The sequence below is a fragment of the Hipposideros armiger genome, unplaced genomic scaffold, assembly GCF_001890085.2.
Source record: "Hipposideros armiger isolate ML-2016 unplaced genomic scaffold, ASM189008v1 scaffold_380, whole genome shotgun sequence".
Classification (NCBI taxonomy): domain Eukaryota; kingdom Metazoa; phylum Chordata; class Mammalia; order Chiroptera; family Hipposideridae; genus Hipposideros; species Hipposideros armiger.
In genome coordinates, this window is record NW_017731730.1 from 548,918 (window position 1) to 565,736 (window position 16,819).

At 38.0% G+C, this 16,819-nt stretch overlaps 1 protein-coding gene across 3 annotated transcripts in view; it reads right to left on the bottom strand.

The window, feature by feature from the left end:
- The window catches only part of SCN10A (sodium voltage-gated channel alpha subunit 10), a 75,524-nt gene extending 60,840 nt beyond the window's left edge, over nucleotides 1–14,684 (bottom strand). For all 3 annotated transcript variants that reach the window (XM_019662733.1, XM_019662732.1, XM_019662731.1), the window contains exons 1-3: nucleotides 14,415–14,684; nucleotides 12,914–13,041; nucleotides 9,847–9,927 (exon numbers count right to left, since the gene is read on the bottom strand). In XM_019662733.1, the coding sequence (XP_019518278.1) occupies nucleotides 9,847–9,927; nucleotides 12,914–13,041; nucleotides 14,415–14,684 (479 nt within the window). The remainder of the gene's footprint in view (nucleotides 1–9,846; nucleotides 9,928–12,913; nucleotides 13,042–14,414) is intronic.
- Nucleotides 14,685–16,819: the final 2,135 nt, after the last annotated feature.

Consider the following 16,819-nt stretch of genomic DNA (forward strand, 5'->3'; position numbering starts at 1 on the left):
ATAAATGTAAACACTGGTATTAAAAATGAGAAAGCTTTTGATTAAATATGGCAGATTGAACATATGTATTTACCTCCATCTTTTCCGAAATTCTTAAATGACAGTAAAAGGATTTTTTTTTTTTTTTAGAGCATAAACCTGCTCGGACAAAGAAAGTAGAAAACACAACATCATTTTGGAAATGAGAGTGAGGATGGATGAGAGGTAACAGAGCAGACCCAAAAAAGCTGAACCCTTAGCTGGAAGTGGGGAATTCCCATAAGCAAGCCAACCCACGTGGCAGAACTGCTTAGGACTTAGAGATGATAAATACCTCCGAAAGTGGAAAGTGGGGCTGAAACAGTTTGAAAGTCTTTACAAGAAGCAGCTGGGTTTTCTAGCTGCCACTCCACACCACCTATTTAGTGCGGATCTGCCTCCTCTGCTCTGGAAATGGATTGGATATTCATTCTCTCAATAATCGAATAAGAGAAAGAGAGGGTTGCCTACTGAAACAGGAGTATAAAGGGGAAGCTTACGTACTAGAAGGCAGACAACCCTCCCACCCACTCGCTTCTTTCCCCCAGTATGTTCCTAGAAGTCTGACAGTCAGGCAATACCCAAGATGCTGCACTTTTAATATGTACAGCCAGCCGATGAGCACAAGGCATTTGAAAGATGCTTCTAACACCAAAGGCTAAAGAAACCAAACAGGAAAGAAAGAAAAGAGAGACAATGCAGGGAGCAAATAAATATGTTAGGGAAAAAAAAAACCCTGTCATTAATATTTTTAGAGTTAAGAGATGAGAAGTTACTAGATATATAAAACCAAATCAGGAGGCTGTAAACAAGAATATTCAAAGAACAACCAGAACTGTTGAAAATGAAAAATAGGATAGCAAAGGTAAAACAATGAGAGGGCTGGAAATAAACTTCAGTAAATCTCACAAAAAATGGGGGGAAAATGGATAAGAGGTGATTAAAAGTATGAAAATTAAAGAATCAGATCAATAGGTACAATATCTGACTAATAGGAGATCTAGAAAGAAATAGGAGAAATTACCAAAGAAATAATTCAAGAAAATTTCTCCAAACTGAAGGATTTAAGTACTCAGTTATAAAAACACACAAGTATTCAAGAAAATGAGTGAAAAAGGCTCATCTCAAAGCATAATATCACAAAATTTCAGAGCAATGTGCAGAAAAGGAAGAGCCTAGCTCTTTTTGAAGGAGTGAAAATCACATACAAAGAACTGAGAATCAAACTATCATCATATTTCTCAATAGCAACCACGGAGGTGATAAGACAATGAAAAAAATGCCTTCAAAATTTTGAGGAAAATTTTTTCTAATATAGAATTTCTTCCCTAGCTAAACTGTTAAGATAAAGGTAGAATAAAGACAATTACAGCTATGTGAAGTTTCCAAAAATTTACTTCCCATCTACCCTTCTAAGAAGGTTATCAGAGGATGTGCTCCACCAAAACAAGAAAGTAACCAATAAAGAGCAAGGTATAGGATACAGGGGGAGAGACAAATGGAATCCAAAAGGGGATGGAAAAGAAAGAAATCTCTAGAAAAGAGCTGTGCATCAGGCCTAGAGAATATCTAAGCCAGGTTGAGTCAGGAGATGGAGGACTCCACAAGCGATTACCCCATTAAAATCTGAAACCAGTGGATAACCTGATGTGTTTGAATAAACTGAAGCAATAATTAAACCTCTGAAGAAAAGTTTGGGAACAAATTAGTGATAAACACATAGAACACTGAGCAAATGAAGAAGTGGAATCCTTATTAACCCCAGAGAATGCAAAAACATTACACAAAAAGGAAATGTAATCAAAGTTTACTGCAGGTCACAGCTGTGAACAGTATTTTCGTAGCAATACTAGTATATATCCATATATGCACTCAGACAATGTGCCTATTGTCTGATTATCTAACCACAATTAGGATATAACTAATGGGAAGTTGAGCATGAGAGGAAATGAGTGTGTGTATGTGGATCTAATTATTTTCTCCCTTTACAGAAAGCCAATAGATAATATCTACAATGGAAAAATTTTAAAAACAGTAGTATGAGTATATTATTAAACATAGGGAGGTATCAGAAGGAAGAAGTAAAAAAAGTTGAGAGTATTTCCTTCTGGAAATATAGGATTAGGGAGGGGTGAGGAGGTGAGAAACGTGAAATTGCTGTTTTTGTTAGAATCTTTATAGGACTATGTGACCTTTTAAGCCATGAACCTGTATATCTTAAATAAAAGTAAAAATCAAATTCAAAAGGGAGTAGCCGTGATGGTTTTTCGTATCTGTGAGAGGAGAAATAGTGTTTGAAAAAAATTCATGAAGAAATTTCTATCTGGCTGGATAGCTGCTTGAGCTGTCAGCTTCCACATCTTGTGGGTCCCCCCCACTCCTGCCCCTCCCACACACACTCTTTGTGTTTTCTAAATTAGAAGATCTTAATTCAGAATTATAGGTTGTTGGGGGACTTTGATGGATAGTTCTGGCGTTTCAGATGGAATGCAGACCCAGAAATTATGGAGAGAGTTCTCTCTAAAGACTACTTTTAGTGTTTCACTGGAAGAGAGTGTCCCAGCTTAGCACCCCTGGAAGGTTAGTGGTCTCAACTTGGGAGATAGCAGCTGATGGAGTCATATCTTTTCTCTCTGGTGGCATTTGGCTTGTAAGCTATTTCTTCCTGTTCAGTTGCAGCATTTGGATGTGATTTGTAATATGCGAAAGAAATATCTTAAGTGTTTTTTTTCTGACAAATAGAAAAAAATCATTAGGTATTGGGAAAAAGTCAAACTCTGTGCCTTTGAGCCATTTGTGCCACTGTTCAGTTTTAAGAAATTCTGATGTCTGAATCATTTTGAAAAAATCCTCATCTTTGGGCCCAGAAGTCAAAGATCCATACTATTCAAAATCCTAAATGTATTACTGAGACACAGTATATGTGCTCACAGAAATGGGAATTTAGAAAAAGGTTGCATTCCTTATTTTAAAACAGAGTAAACTTTTTTGGTTTGTTTGCCAGCCAGAGCAATTCGGGGTGGGAGAATCGCATCTTATACTCACTTTTCATTTCCACCCTGTAGGCTGAGAAGGCATACACTAAGTGGCTAAAATCAGTTTGTAGTTACAGTTTCCACCATGTCTCTCAACAGCAAATCAGGGTCATAGACCTTCCCCCAACTGTTTCCCATGAACAGGCTTGTACTGCATTTGGAAGTAACACCTTTCGTTGGTATAGTGATACCTTTCCTGGCCGAATGTTGCGCGAGCTCCTTCAATACTAATTCAATACATTTAAAAAATTTTTTTCAATTGTAGTAAAATATACAAAACATAAAATTTACTGCTTTTATCATTTTTAAGATACGCACTATGGCATTGAGTACATTCACAATATAGTGCAACCATCACCACTACCCATATCTAGAACTTTTTCATCATCTCCAATTGAAACTCTCTACTCATTAAACAACCCCCCATTCTCCCCACCCCTACTTTCTGGCTGCCTCTAGTCTACTTTCTGTCCCCATAAATTTGCCTATTGTAGCTACCTCATTGAAGTGGAATCATGCTCATATAATTTTTTTTTGGTGTGCCTGGCTTATTTTATTTAGCATAATGTTTTTGAGATTCATCCATGTTGTAGCATATATCAGAATCTCATTCATTTTGAATGTTGAATAATGTTCCATTGTGTATGTAGACACCACATTTTGTTCATTCGTTCCTCTGTTGATGAACATTTATGTTGTTTCCACTTTTGGCTATTGTAAATAATGCTATGAACATTCATGGACAACATACCTTTTAAAGGCGATTTCATAATATAGAAACTAATCTTTTTTTTTTAAATAGATTTTAAAAAAATTTATTGGGGAAAAGCTAAGGTCATTGGTTACACATTGCTTTCATGCTACAATGGCATAGTTGACTCTTTTAAGGAGGGCGCAGCTCACAGTGGCCTATGCAGGGATCGAACTGGCAACCTTGGTGTTATCAGCACCATGCTCTAACCAACCGAGCTAACTGGTCACCCCTAGAAATGAATCTTTAATGAAACCAGAAATATCTTAAAATTAGCTTTATGATAAATACAACAGAAATTATTAAGCACTTCTTTTTCACATATATGGTGACTATATACTGATGATTTATTATAGTTTCATTAAACTATAAAGTAAAACATCTGTTTGTTTACATACATAATAGTCATTGATTTTAAATGCCAGTTACATTATAAGAAATCCAATAGTTGTAATAAAAGAATTCTACCAATTGTTTGTTGCGTTCTTTCCAACTACAATATTTGTTATTGATTTTGAAGATGAGATTCATATCTTACCAGCAAGAGTATAATTATACTTTTTTTTTCTACAAGGGCACACAATGACTATAGTTTTCATGTCTTTTCAACCTTTAACATCAATTTTTGACAGTTTGGTACTGGAAAGCCTTATTTTTCATTTGTACTAGAGAAAATCAATAGGTTTCTCTAATTTTCATGAGGTTGATAAACTTTATTAGAAAATAAATATGGACGCTTTGGTAGCTATATATTATTATTTGATAAAAATGTTAACAGCTAATAACTAGGTACTAGGACAAAAAGGTCATTGACCCAATAAAATGTAAGTATCATTTTTCGTTGCCATGCTTTTTCTTTTTATCTGCTTTTGTGAAATTATCCATGTCCATTGTCCATCTGTCTCATGACATACAGATTTAAGCTGGAAGAAATTAAACTTTCCTATCCCTACAATGTTTTGTCTTTTTACCCTTATATGCTTATAATTTTCAATGGATGGGCATTTTGGCCACATTATTTGTTGCAAAGATAACATATATTACTGGTATGGATTATTTAGTATTACAAAGTGTCATTTTTGTCTGGTTTAATGATTTTTGGCCTAAATTCCACCTTCTCTAATATTAAGATCATGCTCTCCCTTTCTGTTTGCCTTTGCTTATTATATCTTTGCCCATTCTTTAATTTTGACCTTTCTATATCACCTTGAGCAGTATATTTTTTATTCAACATGAAGTTGGGTATTGCTTTGTTATATATGAATATATATGCATTTTTTTAAACAGATGAGTGAAATCCCTTTATATCTATTGACATGACAGATTTGTTTGATCTTAGTTTGCTAATATTACTGTATGTTATATATTTAATAGTTTTTAAAAATATTTCATTGTCTGGTATGCTTTATTTGCTTTATTTTCTGTGTATGATTCTGAATTTAGTACAGTTTTTTAGTTCTGGTGGTTGCCTTTATAACTATAAATTTATAATTATGATTAAAACTATGTAATGCACTGCTCTCGGTATGCTATCTCTTTAAACAATATCTCTTATTTCCATTTGACAATTCTCTTTCCTTTCCTCTCTGTTTTATTCATCATCTGATCACATTTAATAATATTTTTTCCGTGCTTACTTTTGTACTGTTAAATATAATTATTTTCCATCCCTTGATTTATCAACTTTAAAGAACACTCTAACTTCTTGCCATTGTAGAAGCAGCACTAAGTGAACGTATTCTGCTCCCACGGTCTTCCCTCTTTCTACTTCCAATTTTTTCTATTTGTACCATGTAAAGATTTTTAGGGCCTCTGGGCTTTAGGGGGTAAAATGCCTTGACAGTCATTTTTATCTTTGCAGAAACTGTAGTTTAACAAGCCCTGATCTGCCAAATCCTTTTCCAGTCCTCCACCCACTTTTGGTCTTCCAAAGAAGATTGTTTTGACATCTTCTGTCCTCTGTGCTTTCTTTCTCCTTCTCTTTGTTCTTATATATTTATACTGTTCTCATCCCCATGCTGTCATTTTATTAGCATTTAAGAGGGCTGGGGTAAAACATATACCTACTATCTTTCATATTTAACTAGACTCTGCAGATAACTCTTACTTTTGAGAGAAAATGCTTTGCATTAAAAGTTCAAAAGAAAAATAGAAATTTTACATGCATATGAGCTCAGCCATTTTATGTCTATATCTATAGCATCTATATCTAGCTATATTTATGTCTATGAGTGAGAGGGAGAGAGAGGACAATAAGCCAAAATACTAACACTGATTTCTCTACCTCTTGACCTAGTTACTGTCTTCTGATTTACATTTTTCAGTATTCTGCATTTTATACAACGGTCATGTATTTTAAAAATTATTTCATTTTAAAGCTTTTTATGACATGTAACATGCACATGAAACATAAATAAGTTGTAAAATGAACACTTGTGTATTAGTCAGCTTGGGATGCCGTAACAAAATACCATTGATGAAGCCGTTACAGAACAAAAAGTGATTTTCTCACAGTTCTAGAGGCTGGAGGTCAAAGACCAGGGTGCCGACACGGTCACGTTCTGGTGTGGGCCCATTTCTGGGCGTGTTAAGGACAGATTTCTTGCTCTGTTCTCACGTGTTAGAAAGACAACTCTGGTGTCCATTCTTATAAGGGTACCAGTTCTGTTGGGTCCTGGCTCTGCACCTGTGACTTCATTTAACCGTAATCACTTCCTTAAAGGTCTCTTCTACAATACAGTCACATGGAGGGTTAAGGACTTCAATATATGAATTTTAGGGGGACACGATTCAGTCCATAGCAGCTGTGTGGCAAACTACTCATGTCACAAAATGGAACATTATGAGCATCCCATTAGCCCCTTCCCAATTATGTCCTCCCTCCTCTGCCCTAGAGGTCACTCCTATCCTAATTTGGGGTATTTTTTATGCTTTTTTCATTTGTATTTTACCTCCTAAGTGTGCATCCCTAAGCAAAATAGGTAAGTGTTTTGTTTTTTTTTAATTTTGTGTAAATGGAATCATACTTATGTAATCTTTTGTGTCTGGCTTTTTTTGTCCAATGTTATATTCCTGAGATTCATCCTTGTGTGGAGCTATAGTTTATTCATTTTCATTGCTGTACATTACCCCTTTTAAGAATATAATGGAGATATTTAATGTATTCAAAAATTTATGAACATTTGGGTTATTTCCAATTTTTGCCTTTTATGGGCAATGTTCATAAGCTTTCTTGTAGCTGTATCCTGGTGCCCATAAGAACACATTTCTGTTGAGTGTGTATGTTCCTAGTAGTATGTTCCTAATTTGAGGATCACAGTGTGTGTATATCTTCACCTTTACTTGATAATATCCACTGCTTTCCAAAAAGGTGGTACAAATTTACATTCCCACCAGCAGTACATGAGTGTCTATTGCTCCATAGCTTTCTCAATATTTGGTATTGTTACAATTAAAATTTTTTCCTTATTTGTTGAGTGTATAATAATCTCTCAGTGTAATTTTAATCTATACTCCCTTGATTAAATAAAAGGTTAAGACTATTTTCACATGTTTATTTTTTATTTTTTTTTTAGTTTTTTTATTATTATTAGTTTCAGGTGTACAAAACAATGCAATAGTTATCCTTTTTACCCCTCACAAAGTGACAGCCCCCACCCCCCATCCACTGCTCCCCCACCCCTGAAATCATACATATCTATTACAATTCCATTGACTCCATTCCCACACTATACTCCACATCCCATGTCACATGTTTATTGATTATTTGGATTTCTACTGTTGTGAAATATCTATCTAATTTTTTTGCTCATTTTCAAATTGATTGCTCTGACATACTTCTAATCGAGTTGTACAAGTTCATTATCCTGGATAAAAACACTTTTTAGGTATATGTGTTGTCAATATCTTCTACTCAGTAAACTTGCTTTTTCACTCTCACAAAGTTATTTCTGATGAACAGGAATTCTTAATTTTAGTATACTAAAATGTATCATATTTTCCCTCAATGGTTAGTGTCTCTTGTGTCCTATGTAATAAATCTTTCTCTAACTTGAGGTAGTGAAGATATTCTTCTTTGTTTTTGGTTTTTTTTTAAATCTTTTTCCCTCTAAAAGCTTTATGTCTTTGTCTCTCACAAAGAAATTTAGAACTTAATCCACCCACAATTGACTCTTATGTGTGGTGTAAAGTTGGATGTTCAATGTAATTTTTTTTATTGGGATTTCTAATTCTTCAGCATCAGTTATTGAAGTCTGCCCTTTACACACTGTTTTGCAGTGCCATCTTTGTCACAAATTCAATGTCCATATGTGCATTGGTCTGTTAATGAGCTAACTGTTCTGTTCTATTGGTCTGACTAGCCTTATACCAATGGCACATTATTTCAATTATTAGAGCTTTATAGTAAATCTTGATATCCAGTAGAGTAAGTTTTCTTCTCCCACTTTGCTTTTCTTCCTCAAGAGCATCTTGGTTATAATTTACTCTTTGCATTTTCATATAAATCTTAGAGTCAGTTTGGCAAGTAGCACAAAAAAACCTGTTGGGATTTTGATTTGGATCAAATTAAATTTATTAGTCATTTTGGGGAGTCTTACAATATTGTGACTTTGAATCCAGGAATATAATTTTCCTCTCCATTTATAGGATTTTCTGTAATGCTACTCAACATTTTAGATAATTTTCTTTATAGAGCTCTGACTCATACTTTGATAATCATATTTCTAGATACTTTATATTTTAAAATGCTAGTATAAATGGTATTTAAAAAATATTTTATTTTATTTTGTTGCTGGTGTGTATATACATACACACAATTAATTTATGTATACCCAGCTATCTTGCTATACTATGATTAATTCTAATAGTCTAATCTCTAGATTATATTGGCTATTTCATGAACAGAATTCTATTATGTGTAAATCATGGCATCTTTGGTACTTCTTTTCTTATTCTTACAATTTTTGTTTCTTTTCCTTGCCTTACTACACTGGCTAAGATTTCCTTTACAAAGTTTAATAGAACTGATGTATTGGCTTCTTAGTTTTTTCTTCTAACCTCAAAGAAAAAGCTTGCCATGTTTCACTATTAAGTATGATGTTTGCTACTTTCTTTAAAGTCGTTACCCTTTATCAGAGTACAGCAATTCCCATTCATTCCTGCTTTTGTATAAGATTTTAAGTAGAACAGGTATCAAACTTTACGGAATGATTTTTCAGCATCAATTAAGATGACCACGTGATTTTTGTCTTTAATTTATTAATAGAAATAGAAGATATTTTCTATTATGCATGTGTTAATATTATAGTCAGCAAAAAAAAATTAAGAGTTAGAAGAAGAGAAAGCTCTACAGAGCTCCTGTTATTATACCAAAGGGATATTCAGTGTGAACTGGGTGGGGTGGGGGCACCTCTACCAGATGTGTTGGTGCAGAATGTTTTGGGAAAGGACCCATATCCTGAAATACAGAGCTTCCATCTGCCAACCCAGGGAGATAGAATAACCTCAGAATATTAAGGTTACTTTGAAGTACATGAGCCATGATAACTTAACCAGCTTCATTCATGTGTTGTTTTCTGAATATGTTCTAGAACTACTTGTTCTTAGTTCTGTCTCAATTTTGTTCCTGCCTCTCTTTCCAAGCAGGCCTTTCCTGAACTTCATTCATGTGTGCAGCTAGTAGGTGAATGTGGGTTCATGTGGTAGGGAACTCATCTGCCCAGACCAACAAAATGAGACCCTTGGGGACTGAGACCCAGGCATCGGTATTTTTAACATCTCCCCAGGGGGTTCCAGTGCACAGCCAGGGAGGAGTACCATTAATCTATAACTCTTCAAAGCTGAAAATCATACGTGTGTTTGTGAAGTGAATTCCACAGAGAAGAAGGTCTATGACCATTACAAAGTCAGATAGACGTTAGGAATCCATATCACCGAAATGAGACCCGGCAGGATAAATAAAAGAAAAAAAAAAGCACCAGGTGAAGGAAGAGGAGAGGGGGACAAAAAGGGAAGGCACAAGAAGCCAGCATATCTACTCACTCTATTCTCTCTGGAAGTTCGTTTTGGGTCATGCACACGCAATTGACCAAAATAGTGATGGTGATAAATGAACTGAACCACCTGAAAGGCTGTGTTAAGGAAAGGCTGAGACGCCATGTTTCCCGGATGACATCTATCATCACCTCGACGCTGAACGATGATGTTCCTAAGTCTTAGCTAGGATCAGCTTTATGGTCTTGTCACTCCATAAACACCAACATTTCTTGAGTGCCTACCCTGGCCTGAGTACTTCATCCACGTGATTTCTAATACAAGTAACCAACAGGTGGATATTATTATCTACATTTTGGAGCTAAGACTACAGGCTGAAAAAGCTTAAATCATTTTCCTGTGGTCACAGAGCTAGCCAACCATGATGCTGAGATGTGAACTCAGGTCATTTAATAACAGAAGCCTGAGCAAGATGAAAGGAAAGAGAATCCCTCTTCCAAAATGTCCTTCTGCCCTGAAGCCTTCATTGCACTATACAATATGGCCTGAAATTTCATCCAGCAAATGTCTCTTTTTTCCTAAAAGACAAAGAGACTACTAAGAAGTTAGAGGTAAGGGGAGGGACCCAAGCTTTCATGGGAATTAACTAATTTGTCAGATTGTTTTTCTATCTTCACTGAGGTCAGTCACAATGAGGAAACAGACTTCTGTCAGGAATGGTGGAAGCAAGCCAGCCAAGTGACATGCTGGCTCAAGGGGAAAATTCCAAATAGGATTAGGCTATGGTGGAGAACTCTGAGTAGCCAAAGAGGAGAATCGTAGAGGGGAGGCTGGACAAGTGGATTACCAAAAGGGGAAGAGGACATGGAAAAGAAAGGCAAATGGAAGTGAGTAAAGAGATGGAAACAAACGTTGGTGAGGAAAATCCAACGATAAATTTCTCCCATTGGACATTTTTCTCAAGACTCACTGCATTCTGAACAATTACTTCTTGAAGAAAAATAAAGCCTGAAGATGAGCTTGACCTACAGAGAGAATGAACCACTCATCTTTCATAATTTCAACTTGAGGAGAAGTATTTAAATCTATTTTAGTTTTCTGTAAATGCCGTTAATGTGCCCTGTTTTACAGTTACCTAGGAACACATCTATTTTGAAAAGGGAAATTCTGCTAATTAAATCACCTTTTCCTGTTGACTTGCAATTAAATTAAGAAATGTGTTCACATGGGGAGGAAATGTTAGTCCAAGGATTAACTTAAAATTACATCTTCAGTTACACAAACCTTTAAAAGTAATATATTATGTAAAATATTACTCATGACAACATTCATAGCAAATTTAATTAGAATTATAATTTTGATGAAATAGGACACTGAGAATTCCATACCTTGAAGAGTAACTTTTGGGGCTAGAGTTACCCACTTCTTGAGATTTAAACATATAAATGCAGACTTGATAAATCTGTGATTAGGAGACGCTCAACAGCTTTTCTGTCCAGGTGTGACTCTACTAAGCAATTACTATTTACTCATAAAATCTCAAGATAAAAAGAATGTTCACTGGTCACTTCGTTCTCTAAATGAATTTTATTTCTAAATAGCTGCTTCTCACTTATCTAGCTATAATTCAACGAGGACGCATGGAGAGGCGTTTGCCTATTTGCTGCTTTTTGTTAGCTGTAATTTTATGTAATTGTATATGTATTTTTAAAAACCCAAGTAGAGATGATATACTGAAACAACAAATTACTCTAATTCATTTCCATTGACTGCCTACTTCATTATTGCTGATACTGCTCTAAGCAGGATGCAGACCGGACCTCTTAACTAGTGGGGTGAACTTGGACAATTTACTTACTGCTTCTAAGTGTCAGTTTCATTATTTGTAAAATGGGGTTGTTAATCCCTTCTTCAAGGGTCTCTGTACCTATGAGAGTGTTGGCACTTAGGCGATATTTAGCGAATGGGAGTCTACTATTATCATTAGATATCCGTCTATCAAATCGAGAAATCCAAGATTCAATTAAGCAGGCATACTTCCCCTGGTTAGCCATAAAGACAAAGTATGGAAATGCAATTCAACTTCCTGAAGCAGCACCGTTTACTGTTGAGATTACTGCCAGGGCTAACCAGCTCTCTGGGAGCTGTCCAGCAACCTGGCAAGTTGCCCTAGGGTGGGAAGAGACAGCTCCTTTTACTGGAGCCTCCTAAGAAGAGGCTGGCTACCACCTGGCAGGCAGCTGAGGCAAGGCTGTTCTTGCAAATCAACCCCCTGAAAGCCAGAACTGAATTTGTCATTAGGAACTTCCAACTTGGACAGTCACCAGGGAAGATCCTTGGAAACCAAGCCAAAGTCTCTTTTTCTGTACTAGTTCGGCTTGCCTTGGGGAAAAACAAAACAATCTCCCCCCAAACAACAAAAACAAATGCAAAACTGAAGCCAGCTTCTGAAGCTGCTTAAAACAATTAAGCAATAGCTATAATACAGACATTTGACCAATGTGTCTCTAATCATTACATTCCCCAATGGCATGAACTTCAGACTGTTGACATTCTTAACCTGCTGGTAGCTTGGGGGTAACTTGTAATGTTGGCAGTACCCCGTGACCAATGCGGTCCCACTGAGACAATCTACACTCTGCCCATTGTGGTCTGTTCTCTTTGCCCTCTGAGAGGTGCCTCTCTTTTGCCCAATAAGCAGCTACTCCCCAGCATGGCTAGGACACAGAGTAACAACCCATGCTTCTCTCTTCTGCCCAAAGAGGACTTGGGGCCTTTTTACTGGTTGTTATATTGTGGAAAGAACAGGCCCCATATGGTAAGAATGTGCCTGGGTGTAAAACTCCCCTCATAAAAAGGATATTTTTCAAATTGTGCATCCACAGGTATGTCCAGTCTAGTCCAGGTGAACCCAAACCCACCCCTGCATTGCATGAAGAGCTTTGCCTTGGGACTGCTTTCAAGTGTTGGACACATTAAAACCACAGACACTTTTTTCAATGTAATGATTGAGAAAAGGCTTCAATTAGAGGAAGGCTCTCTTGCTAACCTCTGAAGAAGGTACTGGACACAGTAGGCAAGGCCTGATGCTAACATGTGGAAAAATCAACTGTGCAAAGGATATGAGTGGACAGACACTTTGATGACTGTTCTCCTGATCCAGTTGAAAGGACTGAATAACCACAGGGCCCGAGTGGCACTGAACCGGGAAATGGTCCTCTTTTTGTTCAGCACCATAAATGTCTGAAACAAAACAAAACAAAACAGAAGGTGGACCTCCAGTGAGAAACACACACCCTCACACAACCATATTTTTGAGCATGGATGCATCATTTCAGGTTAGGAGCAAGAGGGCCCTGGGAATATTGAGTCAATGAGAGCCAAATGGAGAAGCAAAGAGTCAAGGAGGATCAGGGACTAACAGCCATATCCTCACCCTTCCAGCAAGACCCCAGGCTCTGTGGCTGACTGTATGTTGAGATGAGCCCACTGCAAGTGCCCGGTGGATGGGCAGCTGACCATGGGCCTGTTAAGGTGCATCATGCCTAGGGAAGGGGGATGGTGCTCTGGTTGCATTTAATGTTCTCTTCTAATTAGTGGATCGTCCCTGGTTCTGTGATGTTCCTTCTGTTCTCCACCTCCTCAGCCTCACCTTTCAAACCCTCCTCTGGTTCCTTCCTCTGAGTATCTAGGAGTGTGAGGGCTCTTGGCAGATGAGAGGAAGGAGAAAGACATTCCAGTGCCTTTATTTTCTCTACAAACTATATTTGAGATGGCTGATCCCTGCCTCTCCCAACTCCCAAACACACATGCACCATTTTTTTTGGCTGTGTAGAACATCTAAGATCTAATACAAACAATATAATTGTCATGGAATAGCTCTTCTTTAAACTAGTGGTTCTTAAAGGTTTTGATTTCAGGACACTTTTATGCTATCAAAAATTATTGAGGACTCCAAAGAGCTTTTTTGCTTATATCGTGTGTGTGTGTGTGTGTGTGTGTGTAACACGAGGAATTTAAAATGTAGGAAATTTTAAAACACAGGAATATATAAGCATACATTCAAGCAGCTGTTAGACTGATGATGTCACCCCCATCGATACCTCTATGTTCACTATTGTATGTTCACAAAAGGGTGTGAGTGAAAAAGACAAATGACATTTAAGTATTATTGTGAAATAGTTTTAATCTGCTGAACTCACTAAAAGTATTTTAGGAACCCTAGGTGTCTGGGCTCATACTTTGAGGACCACTGGTTTAAATCATCCTGCTTTCTGTTCTGTTTCCTTACTCTACCCTCCCCACCCCCTAGCCTCAAGATCTCTGCTGCCCACTTGCAAAGAGAACCAATACCTCAGGAGACCCCAGACCAGAGCTCATTCAAGGGAACAGCCAACTTACTCTGAAAACTCCACAAGAGTTATCACTGCTTTTGAGGATTTGGATTTAATTAACCTCTACCGTAAAGATTCAAAGAGAGTGTCAAATAAGTTAGATATATTTTTCACTAACTGAGTCTAGCTGACAACCACATCACCCAGGGCCCAGGAGGACTCCCTGGGATGGGGGGGGGAGTGGGCAGAGGCTTCCTCTCCCTTCTAACCAGTAGCCCTTACCCGGTATGTGCTGTAGAAGGGGTCCAGGTCCTCCAGGGGTTCTCCGATCAGCTCTGCTGGGAGCTCACCATAGAACTTGGGCAACTGGTTGCAGGCTTTCAAGTCTAGCTGAGGCCGAGGCTTCTCCTCTTGGTCCTTCTGCTTACTGTGCTTACCTTTGGCTTTCTTTGCTGCCGTCTTAGCAGCAATTCTCTTTTCAATCTCCACCAGGGACTCTGGAGTGAATCGACGCAAGTTGGTAGTTTCCGGGAACCCAAAAGGGAATTCCATCTTCTCATTCTTCTTTAGGAAGAATTTATACTCTTATGAGAGTGGACATAAACACAGAGAGGTAACAGCCTACCCACCAGCCCTCTTTCTCCTATCCCTCCCACCTTACTTACTAGAACAGCTCTTCCACCCACCTCTCCAGTTCTTTCCTTAACTCACACTGAGCTCCCCGCAGGACCCCACTGCCCCTGCATCACTCTCAGGGGATGCTGTTTTAATCCATCCTACTCCGGGTACTGCAGGGCCATGTCTATGTTCTCCATGAGCTTCTAACTCATTGCTCCTTCATCATTTTGTAACACACCACCACCATGGCCACCACCAGATTTAGCCATACTGTCCTCTCTCCTCGTTTCCATGGCCACTGAGCAACAAGCACTCTCCCATGTTCATCAAAGACTTTGGTTCATGATCTACTTTATCTTTAGTCTCATTCTACTTTCTGACCACAATCTTTCATTTATTGACATTTTCAGTGTTTCTCCCCCTCCTGAACTACATTTGGACCCCCTAGGCTACTTTTCCTTTGCCGTGGCCAAATGCGTCTCTCCATATCCAGATCAGACCTTATGGTCACCATTTTGACCATTCCCTTGGGTCCTTATGTTAAATACCAAGCCTGGCTCAATCTAGATGAGTCTAATGTAGGTTTCTCTGAATATGGACTGCTGAGAGGTGATGGGGGAACATCATGGGGCTTGGGAATCACATGGTTTTCCTAGGCAGCATTTTTTCTAGTCTGATATTTCAAATACTGTTCATCTGTTTTGGTTATTCCCAATTTCTCCTTCTACTAAGACAATGACCACGTTCTGCACTTCACAAAGAAAACAGAACCCCCTCAACTTTATGCCCTCAAACCTCCTACTTACCTGCTTCTACACCCTCCTTTCCTCCCTCCCCCCATCACAACCGGGAGGATATCACCCCTCTTCCTGGCTAAGGCCATTCTTTTCCTTCTGCTTTGGACCTTATCCCCTCACTACCTCATTTCTCTCTCCCTACTTGTCTCTTGGCTCCCTCCTATCAGCGTTTAGAGATTCTCAAATCTTCGTTAACTTGAATGCCCCCTTGCAAGGACACAGAGACCTTCTTGTGGTTAAATTTGGGGAGAAAGCGGGTTTTCTCAGTTCTTATCTTGATGATCCCTATTTGTTGTTTTGACCACTTTCTTCTAGAAACATGGTCTCTCCTCAACTGCTATGACACACTCTTGGTTTTCCCAACTTTCTGTCTGCTCCTTCTCAACCTCCTCTTCCACACTTTCTCCCAGATGTGACTGTCAATGCTTTTAAATTTTTTGAATAATGAAAATAATCATAAAAGCATCAATAGCACTGATCATAACTAGCATTTATAGAGATTCCACTATGTTCCAGATGCTGGATTAAGCAATTTTCATGAATTATCACATTCACCACCATTGTGTCAATCTATAAGGCATTACCTCTAATATATAAATGAGAAACCAGAGTGGCAAAGTTAACTTTACCAAAATCACATTATTAATAAGTGGCAGGACAGGTACTCAATTTCAGGTCTGTCTGACACAATCTCCTGAGAGCATCTCACCCATTCCCATGGCATTAATTCTCATCAATATGCAGATGACTCCTGAGTCTTTATCTCCAGGACTTATCTTGTCTTTGGGGCTCAGACCCTCCATCTGTCATCACTCGAATGTCTAATGGGCACATCAAACTCAACATGTCCGAAACTGAACTAATGATCATCTCCCCATCCCTTTCCAGTCCTTGCCTCTCCTCTAAGCCTCTCTCCCCCTCTGTGAATGGCCCCTATTTCTGTGCCTGACCACAACTTGGGTATTATCATTATGTCCTTTCTATTTCATTGCCACATCCAATCAGACATCCAGTGTCACTAATTCCATCTCCTTGGTATCTCCTCTCCATGTATCTTTAACCTCTCTATTATACCAGTAGTCCAGCCACTGTCATCCCAATGACCTCCTATCTGTCCTTTTGCTTCCCTTAGTCCTTTCCAACCAATTCTTCAATTATAACCAAATGATCTTTCTAAAATTCAAATATGGTTATAGTACATCCTTATTTAAAATCCTTCTAAAGTTTCCCACAGCACTCAAGATAACTCAGACTGTGTGCTTACCTCTCCAA